The sequence below is a fragment of the Lissotriton vulgaris genome, chromosome 2_1 (genome assembly GCF_964263255.1).
Source record: "Lissotriton vulgaris chromosome 2_1, aLisVul1.2, whole genome shotgun sequence".
Lineage (NCBI taxonomy): Eukaryota > Metazoa > Chordata > Amphibia > Caudata > Salamandridae > Lissotriton > Lissotriton vulgaris.
The window spans coordinates 1542169691-1542185507 of record NC_141687.1 but is presented as its reverse complement, the minus strand read 5'-3'; the positions used below and the strand labels follow the sequence as shown (position 1 = coordinate 1542185507).

At 38.9% G+C, this 15817-nt stretch overlaps 1 protein-coding gene across 3 annotated transcripts in view; it reads right to left on the bottom strand.

Annotated features, from left to right (window-relative positions):
- CDON (cell adhesion associated, oncogene regulated) overlaps positions 1–15817 on the bottom strand; it is a 124974-nt gene that overhangs the window by 46691 nt on the left and 62466 nt on the right. For all 3 annotated transcript variants that reach the window (XM_086957410.1, XM_086957411.1, XM_086957412.1), the window contains exons 3-7: positions 15253–15525; positions 7270–7416; positions 5031–5174; positions 3055–3339; positions 688–957 (exon numbers count right to left, since the gene is read on the bottom strand). In XM_086957410.1, coding sequence (XP_086813536.1) covers positions 688–957; positions 3055–3339; positions 5031–5174; positions 7270–7416; positions 15253–15525 — 1119 coding nt within the window. The remainder of the gene's footprint in view (positions 1–687; positions 958–3054; positions 3340–5030; positions 5175–7269; positions 7417–15252; positions 15526–15817) is intronic.

The following is a 15817-nucleotide window of genomic DNA, read 5'->3' as shown; positions in this document are numbered from 1 at the left end:
AGTAACCTCTCCAAGAAAAGCAACCAAAATCCTCCTATACCAACAGGCTGAACTCATCTACACAAAGCAAAGGGCAACAGCACAGGCAGACCGATTCCACTACTTAAGGAATTTAATTAGATTCACAGACAAACCATGTTTGATTGAGGGTATGTAACGCTAATCAAAACCATCAAATGACATAAATAGCATACTTTGAACCAGCTTTGCAATTGAAGAGAAATTAACTATTTAACCTTACATTTTTAGGTGAATGTAACTAAAGTGCACATGCTTTGCACAGTCCGTGAAAGTGAAGGGAGCCAGTGGAATGACCAACTGCTCCATGCTGTAAGCTAGGGTGGGCGGAAGCAAGATGTGAATAGCAATTAAAGTGACCAATAAATGGAGGCCCTGACCAAAAGCCCCTCTGTACGTATATTGTAAATGATTTGTTTTCGAAACACAGCAGTCTGACAAGACCGCTCATTAAAGGCTGGACCCCCAAAAAACTGTGTTGAGAGCGTTACACTGACTTTTACCATTTTTTATAAAGCTAAACAGAAGTGTGTCTATCTAAGATTTTATGTGACAAGCCAATGCATACATTTTAGATGTCGCAAATAAAATAGGCGGAAGACAGACAAACAGGCTAATAAAACACAGAACAAACTAGGGCATGGTCCCGAGCGTTTGAAGACAATCTACCTGGCTGGATGGTTAGCCTAGCTGTGGACTGAGCATATCCAATCGCATTGTCTGCTATACACTGATATAGCCCAGCATCCTCTCTGGTCACACTGCTGATTGCCAGTCGATTTCCGGACATTAAGCGGCGTGGAGAGGGGCGAATAGGGACTGCGTTGTGAAGCCAGGCGAGGTTAGGAGGAGGAACTCCATGAACGTCACAAATGAAGCGTGCAGTCTTCCCCAACGGCAACCTTTGGTCTTTTAATTCTTGAGAAATCAGGGCAGGTTCTAATGGTGGAAAAATAAACAAACATTAACAGTACATTCAACATTCATTTGCATGGCCCATCTTTGCCGTTAACCATCATAATAATGACCATTTGTAAGACTTGGCAAACCTGTATCAGTTCGGCATTGAAAAGACCAAATAATCTGGGAGACATTTAACTGCAGAGTAGTGTGAAAAGATGTTTCATATGCTCCACGAAGCTAGGATGAATATCTTTAGTCGCTCACATTCAAATATGAGCATGAAACAAGTGTTGTGAGACAAAGGGGCTTATTGTGAAGGTCTCTGCTCTTAATAATAAAACAAAAATGGCAAACTTCCTATGTCATCTAATAATTTGCAGTTTTTTGGGAAGCACACAATTACCATCTAAGTTAGTTTTTGTTGTTTCTCCAAAGAGGAACCTAACCTAGTTAGGCTGGCAGCCAAATTGGGTAAGCCTTGGGGAATAACTGGTGTAGAACTCACACCCTAGCTGCAACAGCTCGAAAGCTCCGGCATGGCCCATAGAATACGTGAAATGAGGCCGACTGTAGAAGGTAAGAAAGGACAGGACGGGCACATTTTGCTGATAGAAAGCCAAGGTACAGGAAAAAGCAGGACTTCGGAAGGTGAAATCAAGCTTCTATCAGTGCTCCCCCACACTGGGATGAGAATATTTGTTTTAGCAAGCAAATACTTTACATGATGAAATTATAGAGGATGCTTATACCTCCTCAGAGTTTTAACACCAAATCAAAAGTCAACATTTTAAGGACACATTTCCAAAAACCATTGCTTTGGATACAATTATAGTCCCTACTCTGATCCCGCCCCTTTTCACTCCTAATGCACACACAAGTCCCCCAGCCCCCAAAAAAGAGAATGTCCTCTCACATGACCTGGCAGCAACTGATTGACTGGCTTTCTGATTATACATTTTTCTTCACTAAACTAACATTTAATGATCTACAACGCCACAGAGACCAACGACTCATGTGTTCCTATGTTGCTAATCTCCGGGCCACCACTCAAAAAGAATATTTAATTTTACAAAATTTACTTTTTAACCCATATCAGGTGAACCTTTTATGTGAACAAGTTCAGAATATGTTGAGACGGCCATTACTAGTCACCTGGGCCAGATGGCCAATGTCAGCAGTATTGATGCTCCGGGCCTGCACATTGATGAAGCATCAAAACATACATAAATACTTAATTACCACATATGTACACTTATGAAACTGTAATCCACCGATTAGTTCACTGCTGAGTACTTTCACATTAGCATCGTATTGCCCATCTAGCAGATGACAACATATTTGATATCCTAAAGTCCATATCTCAAAGCTGTTATCCAGCCAATGTAGAGCTATGGTTCACAGGGTACAGGTAATTGGAGAATTACAGAGTTTCATGAGTGTACATATTTAATAATTCGTTTTTTAAAATGCTTTATATGAAATGTAAGAACTTTATAACTCACAGAACAAAAATGATGGATTCTGCTATATTGGTGCTCCACACGCAAGTTGATCAAATTGTGAGCCGAAGGAGTTACTGGCTTACAGGGTGAGAAGCGCAGGGCCCTTCAGTTCAGTTAATCAAAAAATTGGTGCCTGACCGTACCAAGATCACAGTTTGTGATATCAAACAGCTCACAATAAAATGATAATATGGTCTTATGCTTCGAAAAGACTGTTCATTAATATACAACTATACCAATAAACAATTGAGGCACACAATAAGTATTCCGATGTCCGCTGATCATTTTCATACCTTAATGTATTATATAAGGAAATCGCTACATTGAACACTCAAGGATATTGGAAGCAAAATAGGTTCACATGCAAGACTAAACATAATCTAAAAAAAAAAAACACTTCTTAGAAGAAAAATATATATATTTTTTTTAGATATCACTTTTTTTTAATACAAATCTTGACTCCGAAAAAGGAAACGCACAGAACGAAAATAATTATTCAATCAGTCTATTTAGTTACATTTGAGAGTGATCTGAAGTTTCACTGGCGTGCAACTCATTTATTTTGAAAGGTAGATTTAACATACTATTATGACCTGTAAATTAATGCGTTGAAGAGAACTGCAGCTCTTACCAAGTATTCTCACAGTGTAGTTTGCGGTTTGACGCTTGCCAAGTCCATTATCCAGCACGCATGAGTAGTTTCCAGCATCTGTTAGTTCAACACGGTCGATCACAAGATGGGTGTGTTTCAATCTGAACCTCCCGCCAAACGCCACATTTTGCCCCTCCTTCACCCAGTGCACATGGAAAGCTGATCCGCTGACAACACACTCCAGAGTCACAGAACCATGCTTAGGAATGTCCAAAGTTTGAGATATGGTAGGATATATAATGTAGGAGCCCTCAGATGATGACCCTGAAAAAAAACAGTGCACGTATTATAGAAAATTGCAAAAGTGTCACAAGCTCAGTTTTTTACAAAGTCAACTTCAACACAGTAATTGCTACTAGTTTGGAAAGCTTTGAAAGTGTAAAGATTTGTAGAAAAACAATGAAACAACCACAAGTAACATGACGAGAAACAGATCTGATTCCAAATATTTCCACTAACTCCTTCTATTGAAAACTCCAGATAGTACCAAGCCTGAACTACATACATATTTTGTGGTTTAGAGATGACCCAAGTCCATCCTCAATTCTATTGTATTTCCAAATAAACAACATCTATAACACTCTAGCAGACCAGTGGCAAATAAGGACATCTACCCATTGTTAACTAAGTTTTCTGGCTATTGTAGGTGGACATTAAACATATTTTATATTGCAAAGAAGGAACGTTTCAAGACTGGCAAAAAGTGGGTTATGATTATTATGGAAAGGTACATGTAAATTTGATAAACTCAGATGAAGTTAGGGGATAATCCCTTACAAAACTACAGCTGACCACTCAAGTTGGGGGAGCATTATACTGACCATCGAGAAACTCATAATTAAAATTCATTATCTACTGTTAGCAAGGTAATCACAAACAGCCCTCCTACCCCGCCCCCACACACAAGCCAAGACATATCTCATGACTGAAAACAAAACCACAAATTAAATTTCTGCTGACACCATATACGACAACCACAGGAGGCAATTATAAATGTTTTAAGAGATTAATAAAGCTAAGGGCTACAAGTCCACTTGACATTTTGTCAGTGATAAAATGGACACTAATGTCTACAAAATTCCTGCCAACAACTAGATGGACGTATGCAACACTTATCATGGGATAATTTAAGCACATGCTCAATCCAAGGATCCTCTTGGTGCAACAGACAGAGAACTGATTCTTATTTCCACCTAGACTTCTTTGAGGAATCTCGACAAGAGCAAATGCTGCATTTAAACTAGTGACAGATCACTGAAAAAGCATTGATCACTGATGTACAAGTCCTAAAAAGGCTCCAAAAGCACTGACATTTTATCCTACTTATAGCTTGCATACACATTCAATCAAGGCTGTGTGGGTTTTCTCACCCAAGTTACAAAGAGGATATGATGCTGCGGTTCAACTCAAAACCACTCAAAAGAGTAATAAGTATTCAGATATCAAACGCAGAACTAAGATAGCAGTACCATGGTTAACAAACACGGTAACTTGTGTGGATTAATTATATAGAGGAAAGGCTGTGCTTCCACTAGCAACATACTAGAACAAAAGGTTCAGCCGTGCAGAGCCACTTTTGCAACTACAATTGTAACAAAGATTAGAGCAAATCTGTCCTGTGGCACGGAGCTTAAACCATCAAAGACAATGGAAAATTGTGACTATTAGATAGCAAATATAAGGGGTTCCCCTGCTAACGAATACAGATCCTGAGGCTGGGACAAAACTCAAATGTACAAAAGATTTAGGCAACTATACATTGATAAAAAATCAAATCTATCATAAGACTTGGGGCAAGATATACAATGACTGGAGGAGCAATTATCAAATTTAATACATGTATTGTTCAAAGCATAATATATATTCTATGTACATTACAAAAATTGATGTTTTTGTACATTTGACCATTAGAAAGAATCCATGCTAGAAAACTCTCAATGACATTAAATACTCACCACTTATGATGAGCCTGTATCCAGTTGGGTCTATTTTTTGCTCATGCGTAATGGGGTTGTTCACAGCACATTTATAAGATCCTTTATCCTCCAAAGAAACATTTAAGATGTGTAAATTCCCAGATGGCAGTACTACATAGTTATCTGTTTTAGTGAGAAATCACAATAAAAATCATGTTATTCAAATTCTTTATAGATGTCTTGTAAACCCCAACAAATTAGCAAGCAGGTCCCCATACAACTGCATGGTAGGCATGAAACACAGCATGTTAATCTAAAATTGGTTTGCTCTGCAAAAAGCATCACTCGGCTAAAAGTATCTTCTGCATTTTAAGGTACGAGCTAAAGACTTGTAAGGATGAACCTCAGGCAGCTTTGTATTTTTAACACTAACCCATTTATCTACTCAAACAATTACTTCTTTCATTTTGCTTGTTACAATATGTAAATCAACCATGCTTGCTAAGTCATACAAAAATGTATCTAGTCCGACCATGTTCACTGTCTATTTTGATGAGTCAAGTATCAAACAAACTAGGCTAATCTTGGATTCGAGTCCATTCAAATATACCAAAAGCCACCACTTACATCTGCCAAAAGAGCATAAGTACAGAAATCTTCTTTGGCACTTATGTATACATTTACTTGGCACTTGAAAGGAAAATTAATGGCAGAAATATATTTTTCTTATTAGAATATATTTATATATTCTGCTAACAGCCCTGGCACTGCAAGGAACATGTAATCCTAAAGAGGAAACTGAATACATTACTATGGAAAAAAAAGATGAACATACTGGACATTTAATTCTGGATCATCAAGGGGTCAGTGCAGTCCAAGAATGTTCCCTTTCAATGCCTTCGACACACATTTGTTGCAATTTCCAATAGAGAGGATCATGTTAAGCCATCAGAAACTGACTATTTGGGAAAAAGTCGGGCACTATGGAGTAGAATGTTCCAGCTGTTACAGGCAGGATAACAGTAGTTCCCCATTACCATACTACACCGAGTAAAATTCTAGCTGCTGCTCCTATTCAGAGGATAAGGAGCTTTGTACTGAATGTCATAAGACCTATCAGCTCTTGAAGCTATGACAGTCTGTACTAATCTGTGGGTCTGCTTCACTAATGTTTTGTTTTAGCGTCTGAAATTAGAACCCCATGGAAGCTAACAATAGATGAGGGTCACAGACAGCAAGCCTGCACAGACAGACCCAAGACAACTGGTAACTTAAAATCTGTGCTGGCCAGATACAGTGTAGAAAAGCCAGGAATTTATGTAGCAAACAGCTGTGTATACCCAACACTGATTGCCGATTGAGGGAAATTGTACTAAGACCATTACTAGCCATAATTCACTTCGGGATGAATGCTAAAAAACAGATTTAACAAAGAGAGCCAATTAACTTCATTAAGTGCCAAAGGTGTGGTCAATTGACCAATAGATCCTGAATATTTTTCAAAGTAAGAAGGAATCCAAGGCAGGAAAATTTTATTTCAAGGAAAAGAGTTGATGGAATTCAGGAGGCAAGTATAGATTCATTCAAAAACATTGTGGTGCAGATCTCCACAACTGGCCTCTCCCAAAGTGAACATTCTTTCCCAAAACAAAACCAGAAATTAGAGCTATAACAAAGCCTGCTAGTGCTATACCCAACGCACAAAGAAACAAAGTAATAAAAAAAAAAGGGGTTCCACATTCTCTCACAATATAGCCAAAGTGCTTCACATTAGTGTGGCAAGCAATGGGATAGGAACCAATAACTTTTATCAGCATACAATTCGACTTATTGGCACATAACAGAGCAGTAGGTTTACAGTTCAGAGATAACATTCTTGAGTTACATTTAAAGCACCTGATCAATGTGCTAGCATCACTTTAAGCGCATATCACACAGAAATCTGAATAGGAGCACACATAACAAACATTTTATTCTTCACTAACAAGGTGGAGGGAAAAACAATTAAATGACGTTGGAAGCTTTGTCCCCACATTTTTATATTGCTGAAAATTGGTTCAACACGATTTCTGCAATCTTCTTAAAATGGATAAGGATCTGCTTGAAGCGTTCACAACACTGGAGCACTAACACATTACGAAATGTTGATACAAGGAGGATTTTATAAAGCAGCAGTGAAGAAATGAGAACAATGAGCACAACTAGCTGGGAATATGCTGGAAAAGACAATCAGAAAGGTCTACGTAGAAGATAGATTTTAGTACAGGGAAGACATTACCAGTGGAATGTTCCAGCCATTTCCCCCGAACTCTGTAGCGGACTAGTGCTTTTGGGTTACTTTCTGGGATATTGCACTTAATTAAGGCAGCGTTCCTTTCTTCCACAATGAGTGGGTGTTTAACTGTAGAATCGAAGTCACCGAGATCTGAAACAAAATGCAAAGGTTGATGCATACTTTGTGTAGCCGTAAAGGAAATGCAATGGAGTTCTTTCAAAAAGATGTAGCTCATGCAGCAAACTAACGTACATTAAGAACAAAAATCTCAAAACAGGGCTCTAATCTTTTCCCCCCAGTAGGTTTTGATGCTGTGAAGACAGACGAGGCTAAAGATAGCATCCACATTCAAGAGCACAACATGTAAGGTTGTTTAAAGTGTTTTATTCAATGTTGCATATGAAATTGCACAGATACATACTTGATTTACTGACCACACGTCAAACAATTTTGATCATAAAAGCAGGACAGAAAAACAATAATTGGTATCAACAGATACAACAATAACTGGTTGTGGTGGTAAACACATAGAGAGACTGGGTTGTGGACGCTGGATACGCTTTGCACAGGTGGGTGAACGGTATAACAGAAAAGACTTTAATAGATGTATTTTTACACAGCGGAGACATAACAAGTAACTTTGCAATATGGTCTAGTATTACCGCCGAAGGATTCTGGGAAATTCGAACCAAGAGGCCGAAAGCGGAGTGTTTTATAAATATTATAACACAACTATGGCAAGTTAGGACCACATTATACAAGTTATCCTCTGTGTACTTTTATATTACATGTTTACTTTGTGGTAGTAAGCTTGAAACCATGTTTTTTTAATCCACAAAGATATATTTTTATTGAAACAGTAAGTGGAATACTAGGCTACACTGTTTGGCATCCTGCAGTAAAAGAAAGCAATCCTTTAATTATGCAGAGAAGTATGTAGCATTTTAGAAAATATACCATTTGTTTGGTTACAAAACGCATTCTGCTGGTAGAAGGATGTTTCTCCTCAAACTCCAGCCAACGATCGGTATTGATTGCAATAAAAATGTCTTGATCGGAGCCAGTAGATGTGATTATGTGGCAGAGACGTATTCCACAGTTATGGATTGACCACACGTACTACATTTTACACAGAGTTCAACTAAATTCCTTCTAAGTTGTGCATCAAAGTAAGACTGTCAGAGAATTGGTCCATAATTTGCTTTTTCTTGCCACGTAAATTAGGAAACCAAGCCACATAATTTGTTACTCTTTTCTCCTTATCGTAAGTTGCCTTGACAATGGTAAAGCTCTGCCAATGGTTAAGGTGTGGACATAATGATACGGTCCCTACGTCACAGGGAACCACAAAACACTTTCCATATTTCACAAGAGCCTGTGAATATGGGCTTTCATACCACAGCATTTAGTGCAATAAAAACATTTAAATATGTGAGATATATATATATATATATATATATATCCCAAAAATACCTCTCCGTCAAAGAAGCAAGAGGACACAGCGGGGAGCTTGGCGGGGGTTCTTTATTCAGCAGCTTGTGTGTCATAATGCATTTCGGCTCCCATGAGCCTTCCTCAGATGCCGTAGCTAAAAACGAGGTGAGTCCAACTTCCTCCTTTATGATACTAGGCCCCTCCCAATGTCTTGAGGTCAGCTAGCTCCTCTGGGGTTACGAACTGCAGCTCCCAGAATTCAACTCTCCGGTAAGACCAGGTGCGGAGCTGCGACAATGTCCTGCAATGGAAGCTGATTTGCCAGGCAAGGGAGGAAGTTTGATGATGTGGCCAAACCCCAAAGCTAAAATCAGGAACTCCCTCAAATCACCAACGTTCTGCCCCAGAATACACAGTCAAGCTGGGCCGTGAATCTGTGATACCGTGATCCTTTTTCCCCGTGCAGTCACGGGCTGTTATGCACAGAGGCCACTTGATCCGGAGGCGGTCCTGCAGAGTCTGATACCTCGGAAAACAACGTGCCACATTGCCAGTATGCTGCAGGACACTAGGAGAATGAATATATTATATATATATATATATATATATATATATATATATATATATATATATATATATATACACACACATAGTGTACATATTAATAGAATATATATGCGATATATCAAGTTGGGATTTATCCTGTTGATTGATGAATGAAATATCGTAAACAAATAATTTTGTTCGCTGACGTTAAATGTAACTGACTTATCGTGAAATATCTATGGGCATTTAAGCAGTCATATATTGTTCGCAAAGTACAACAAACACGACAGTCTGTTGTTCCTTTTCATTATCACGTGACTAGCATTTCACGCAAACGAGGGGACGTGCATGGTGTGTAAGATACATAAAAAGTAACAGACGTGTAGGAAGCTGAATGTGATCAAGGGCTCGTGAAGCCCGAAACGCGTCATTATGCTGTGGAAATAACGTAATAAAAGCGTATCCTGCCTGAACTGCTGTGGTGGTCTGAGTTCCTTCTTCGCCGGAACACGGAAGTGGTTGGAATTATTTGAGATATATATATATATATATATATATATATATCGGCCTCAGAAACAACGGGTATGGAGCAGACCATCAAAACCAAACAAACACTGAAGCCTATTTCTGAGACGGAGTATTTATTCCAAAGGCGAAGCAGCGTGGGTTTCCGTATCCTTGCTGGTTTCGGCGTTAGCCTTGCTCACAGGTGGAAACAATGTAAGCTCACAGTGCATCATGCATGGTGATTTGTACTAAAAGGCACATGATCAGTATTTAAAAAATACATGTCCCATAATGCATTGTACTGATCTTAATAGATCCTCATTACTCGAGGTTAACAAATTACCCATTGTACCAGCATTAGGTCGTGGCAAAGTTAATATTCACACAGTCATGTGCCAAAATCTTAGTGTGTATTATGTGTAATAATATATATGTGTGTATATACCTATTAGATGCAGAGTTTATTTTGCTATTTATTACCATTGTTGAGTGTCGGGAGGAGCCATGATTCACGATAAACAAAGCCATTCCCCCTCCCAAAACAACAGTAATAAACCACACATTATACTGTGTGTACCTTCATACATGGATTATTTCATGCATGCTTATTGTAACAGGCAATTAACTAAAACTAGGATGAAAAAGGTTAAATTTGTTAAGTATGGTAAAATCATTTTGAAGACACTGACTATTTGGAGACTTGCTTTGTAGTGTAATGCAATTGTTACTTGCAATTTGTGAGGCAGTTAAAAGTGTATTTCTCCAGTCAGTTTTGCTGACCAGTGGTAATATGCTCGAATTTCACCTTTACACTGCAGCAATAAACATGTAAAGGTTCGATTATTAGTAAAGTTGCTAAATAATGTGTTATTGGGGTACCTTTATCATTATCACCATGGACAAAATAAACGTACACATATATATGCATATTTTTTTTACAGTTCAGTTACCATAAAACTATGAAATATCAGGAGGCTGGAAGGCATTTCTGCAATATCACGTTGGTGGCACACTCGATGTGGGAATTTTTCCCAGTGGTCGGGGAGATAACTAAGACCAGTAAATTGAAAATAGTCTTGAAGTCGAGGGGAGGTCATTCGAGTGAACAGAGACACCTATACAGGCAAAATAAGTGAAAGTATGTGGCACAAGGAACGATGGAGTACTGTAAGCAGAGGAAAGTCAGCAGATGGCAGAGATCTCGTTGGACCCCTAGCAAGAGAGGACTGCAGTGATGTAAGGTGGGCAGGCACTGGCTTGCTTTGACAAACAGTACAGATTATACCTGGTGGTCTATAGCGGTCTGAGAGTCCACTAACCTCTATTTAGTAGAGTTCATGGTGTGGGAAGGTGAAGATTATGTTGGTATAAAAAAAAAAAAGTTATGTTGAATCTTTGAGGGTAATATGGCCATTTTGTTTATTACATGGCTTCAAAAACGGATTGTAATATTCCCGTTGTAATATCCATCTGAAATTTCTCCTGAACTTGTATGCCTTAATTTTTTACTGTGCTTTCCATACAATTTCAATTTGATGCTAACATTTAAAATTATTCCAGATCCAGATAAAGTTGCAGTCCCCTGCAAATCTGTAAGTACCAGTTAAAGTACACATCCAAAATATTTCAATGAGCTGGGCGGTTTCACCCTTTCTACAGTTTATTCTATATCAAATGGAGTTGAGGATTTATCTCACGTGCAGTAATTTTGTAAATTATCAACCAATGTTTTGGCAGGTACATCAAGATGCCTGGCGGAGCATAACATGTTTTGAATTTTGCCCAGAGGATTGGTAAGCTTTAAAGCGGTGACCAATTTAAAGTGCTATAAGGAAACTAGGCTCATTATAAAAAAAATAATATTTGCTGGGCAAAACAGATTCCAGCCATTTCGTGAATTTTTACACTAGCCGCAATCCACAATGTCATGCTGGCGCAAACTGTTCTCCTTCAGTCCAAGAGCAATTCCAGCAAATGGTGATTTTGACTATACTCTTCCTTGTCATCTTATGAAGTAAAGGGATGTACAAAATAAATCTTGGAAGTTAGACAATGAAATTGTTTCTTAGAGCATTGTGGTTTCTTAGGACTTCAAGCACACAAATGCTCAAAGCCAAACCTTTGGGTGTCTGCTAAAAATTCTCATCTATCAGGTGATCATACAATGCCACCCCACCATTTCAAGACTCGACAGATGGGATTCAAAAAGCTTGCTAATTTCAGAGTACCGTTCTTGAAGGTTACCGACTCAGGATTTGGCCTACAGCAGTGGTTCTTAACAAGTTGTCCGGGCACCCACGGGTGTCTGCAAAGCATACTTAGGGGGGGCCATGACTGCCTAGAAAATTTAATAATAATAACAGGTTAATAAATTACACATAAATAAAGAAGCAAATTGTAAAACTGAAATTTTTAAAATGTTCAGTATAAGGGAAGGAATTTGAAATTGTATTCTAAAAATTAAGTTATAATTTTCAGATTGATTTGTGGGAGCAGTGCAAGGACACCAAACAGAATACAGCATGAACAATGAGCGGTCTCAATTGCATTATTTGGGTATTTGTTGGACAAATCCTGGCTTCTGTATTTTGTTGTGTATTGTTTAGCGGCTGAAAACATCAACATTGATGGCTTCTAGTAATGACTCAAGGAGGGGGTCCCGCATTCCAATAATGATTCAGTGGGGACAACTGGCTTCCAATAATGATTAAGTGTGGTCCACAACAGTCAAAAGGTTAAGAACCAGCCATCTAGAAGGTACTAGTTTATCAACAGAGGGGAGCACCAGATTTCCTTCTCTCCTCCCCTATACAAGATGGGGAAATGTATCTTTACCTAGGGGCACTAGAAAACCTTGTGGAAGTTCTGGGTTATCCAGCAGACAATAATTCAAACAAACAACGTTGTATTTTTTTTATTTATATATAACTGAAGAGGAAATGCATGCTGTCAGTAAAAGAATTTCTCTGAAAAGTTCTCTCCTATGTAATTATTTAATGAGGTAGGCAGAGCTAAAACCAGAGGATGCCTTGCTTAACTTTAAAGGCCAAATTGGCTTGGGACTTAAGGACTACGTTATGTTACACTACTATTACTTGTAGAGCGCACAAACGCCAGACGGTTTCTTGGCGCTAAGGTAAGCAACAATGAGGCCGCTTAAAGTATTAATTATAGGGTTGCTTGAAGAGCCATGTTTTTAACATCTGTCTGAATTTCCCATAGTTGGGCGTCATCCCAATTTCCAGGGGCAGGGAGAGTTCCAGAAAAGGGGGCAATGACTGATAATCTGGATCCTGTTGATTCGAGGGATCGATAGATAGTGCGGATGGGTCAATCTTAGTTGTCAATTCGGGAATGTGCTTATAGATACAGGACTTTATGAAAGATGTGCTTTCATGAGGAGGACTTTGAAAATGAATCTCTAGGTGACTGGGAGTCAGTGGAGATCTATCACTGCTTGAGAAATGTGGTAAAGTCTAGGAAGTTGGTAGATCAGCCGTGCAGCCTGGTTTTGAACCAACTGAAGCTTACGGTTGAGGTAACTGAGAAGGCAAAAATAGAGGGAATTGGAATAGTCAATTCCCGATTTAACCAGGGAAATCATGACTTGTTCAGTGCATTTACAGTGAAAACATTTATTATCTTACACTGTAGAGTTGGAGGAAGGAGGATGATATCACAGATCCAAGTTGCAGTTTCAGGGAGAGCTCCTTGTCAAAACGAACTCTGAGGCTCTTCCCCCACTTCTTGGGTGGGGGGGCGGGGGGGGGGGGGGTTCCCATCGCAGTGGACCAAAAGAAAGGACTCCAGAGGTCAAGCTTATTTTTGGTGATAACCCTCTCTACTTTGCCAGAGTTCAATTTCGGATGATTGCTGTTCATCCAATCCTGAATGAACAACCCAGTGTCTTGGAAAAACTTCTTAGATTTACGGCTGTTGTCAATTGTAAAAATAAGCTACTTATCATCTGAATAAGTAAAAATGTTGGCCTTCATTGTTTTTTAAGAGTGCACCATATAGGTTTATGAAGTGAGGAGAAAGGGAAGAGCTTTTTGGTACACCACAATTCAGTTGTACTTTCAGAGAATTGAAGGATTGGTTGAGCCAATTAAGAAATATCTAAAAAGGAGATGATCCATTTGATTGCAGAGTCCTGCAGCCCCGACGTTGTAAACCAGAAGATTGAAGTTGACCGGGTCAAAAGCCATTGAGAGATCAAGGAGGAAGAGAGGGCATGAGTAATGCCTCTGTCTGTTTCCTCCTGCATATTGGCCATGACCAAGAGGATAACTGCTTCCGTAGAGTGTGTTAGACGGAAGCCAGCTTGGCAGGGGTTACGAAAATCTGAGTCCTCAAGTAAGGAGCAATGATTACAAGCTATGTAGGCCCCCAGTATTTTTGGCAAGTACGGGATTGGGGAAATCGGACAACAGTTTCGAGGAGGTCCTCAACAACTTTCTTTTGTAGAGGTACCGTTATTGTCTCCTTGATGGAACTAGGAACATTCCCTTGATTAAAGGACAAGTTGAGGAAGGATAACGCTGTGTAAGGAAAGAGAGTGAATACAGTTATGGGCTCCAATGAAAACAACAAAAAACACTGGGAACAGGATAAGCTACAAAATACAATTACTTGCTGTATGCACAAGGGCACAAGAGACTGCCTGCCCACCTGAGAAAGGAGAATATTCAAAGAGGAAGAACATTATGAAAGAACCAATGCTTGAAGGCAGTACTTTGGAAAAACATTAAACGGGCACCGCAATATTGTCATCCAAGGTTTGTAACACAACTGCTATGGTCAACACTTAACTTCATCAAAAAGGTATGTAGCAAGACATATATTTATAATCCAGCTAGGACACTGGGAGCCAGGAGCAAGAACTACAACTACCAAATAGCAGCAATTGAACACAAGTTCAGTATTGGCTGAAGTCACTCTATATGAAATTTATATTGGTTTAAAATATTTAGGGTTAGATTTTAATCCAGATTAGAAATATACACATAAAAAAAATCTAAATGAGAGATTATGTTAATTTCTCAAATATTCTGGCATCCCAAACACCTGCTCAGTTTTGCGTGCCGCCTATCCGTTAAAAAAGTTCTGCGGGTTCTACCTCCTGATGAGCGCCATTTTAACAGCGCTCCTCAAGTTTATGAATCATTAAATGCATCTAATGGGATTTTATGTGTGTTATGTTGTACCTCTATGTAATAGGATTTAGCAATATGTTCAAAATAAAATTGCAGAGTAGTCATCTCAAAGCCTCAATCTATCCCCAAGAAACGCTACTTTACTTCCAATCAAGATCAGAGCTGGGTCTTGCCTCTTCTAATCTCATCAATAACGTAACCTAAAAACTAGTCTTTAAAACAAATTAAAAAGCAGAGATTTTTCTGTCAAATAAATAATCCCTACACACACATTAATATATTCAGATACTTCAAACCTGCAACACAATGCATACTCAAGAGGAAGATATTGAAGGTAACTTACATGCAATAGAGACAGTTGCAGGCCTGCTGAGAATTGCACCAGCTGAGTTATTAGCAATGCACTTGTACTGGCCTGAATTAGACGGGCTGAGTGAGAGGACTGTCAAAGAACCAGACTGCACCTCAACATTGTCCAGCTTTCCATCCAATCTCTGCCCATTGAATACCCAAGAGATTTGAGCTGTGTTAGGCTCAGAAGTGCAGAACAGCTGTACAAGCCCGCCTGGCTTCTGGATAGTAGATAGGGGTTCAGAGACAAAACGAAGAGGCAAATCTAGACAAAAGAGAGAAAAGCATCAGCTGCATATTTTAGAGTCACCAGATTTAATTAGGAGTAGATTTTATAAGTTATGCTTACTACCAAACAATTACATGTTAAGTTGAGTGATGCATACAGAATAAAATCTGCTTCACTGATGATTGATAAACCACAGCCAAAATGTATTATGTGACCATGTTGATTTTTTCAAGACCTATACATTTACCCTGTATATTCAAGTCTTTTCTCAAACTTTTAGCAGTTTAAATATGGAATAGTAGGACTGGTATCCACAGTAATGCTCTCC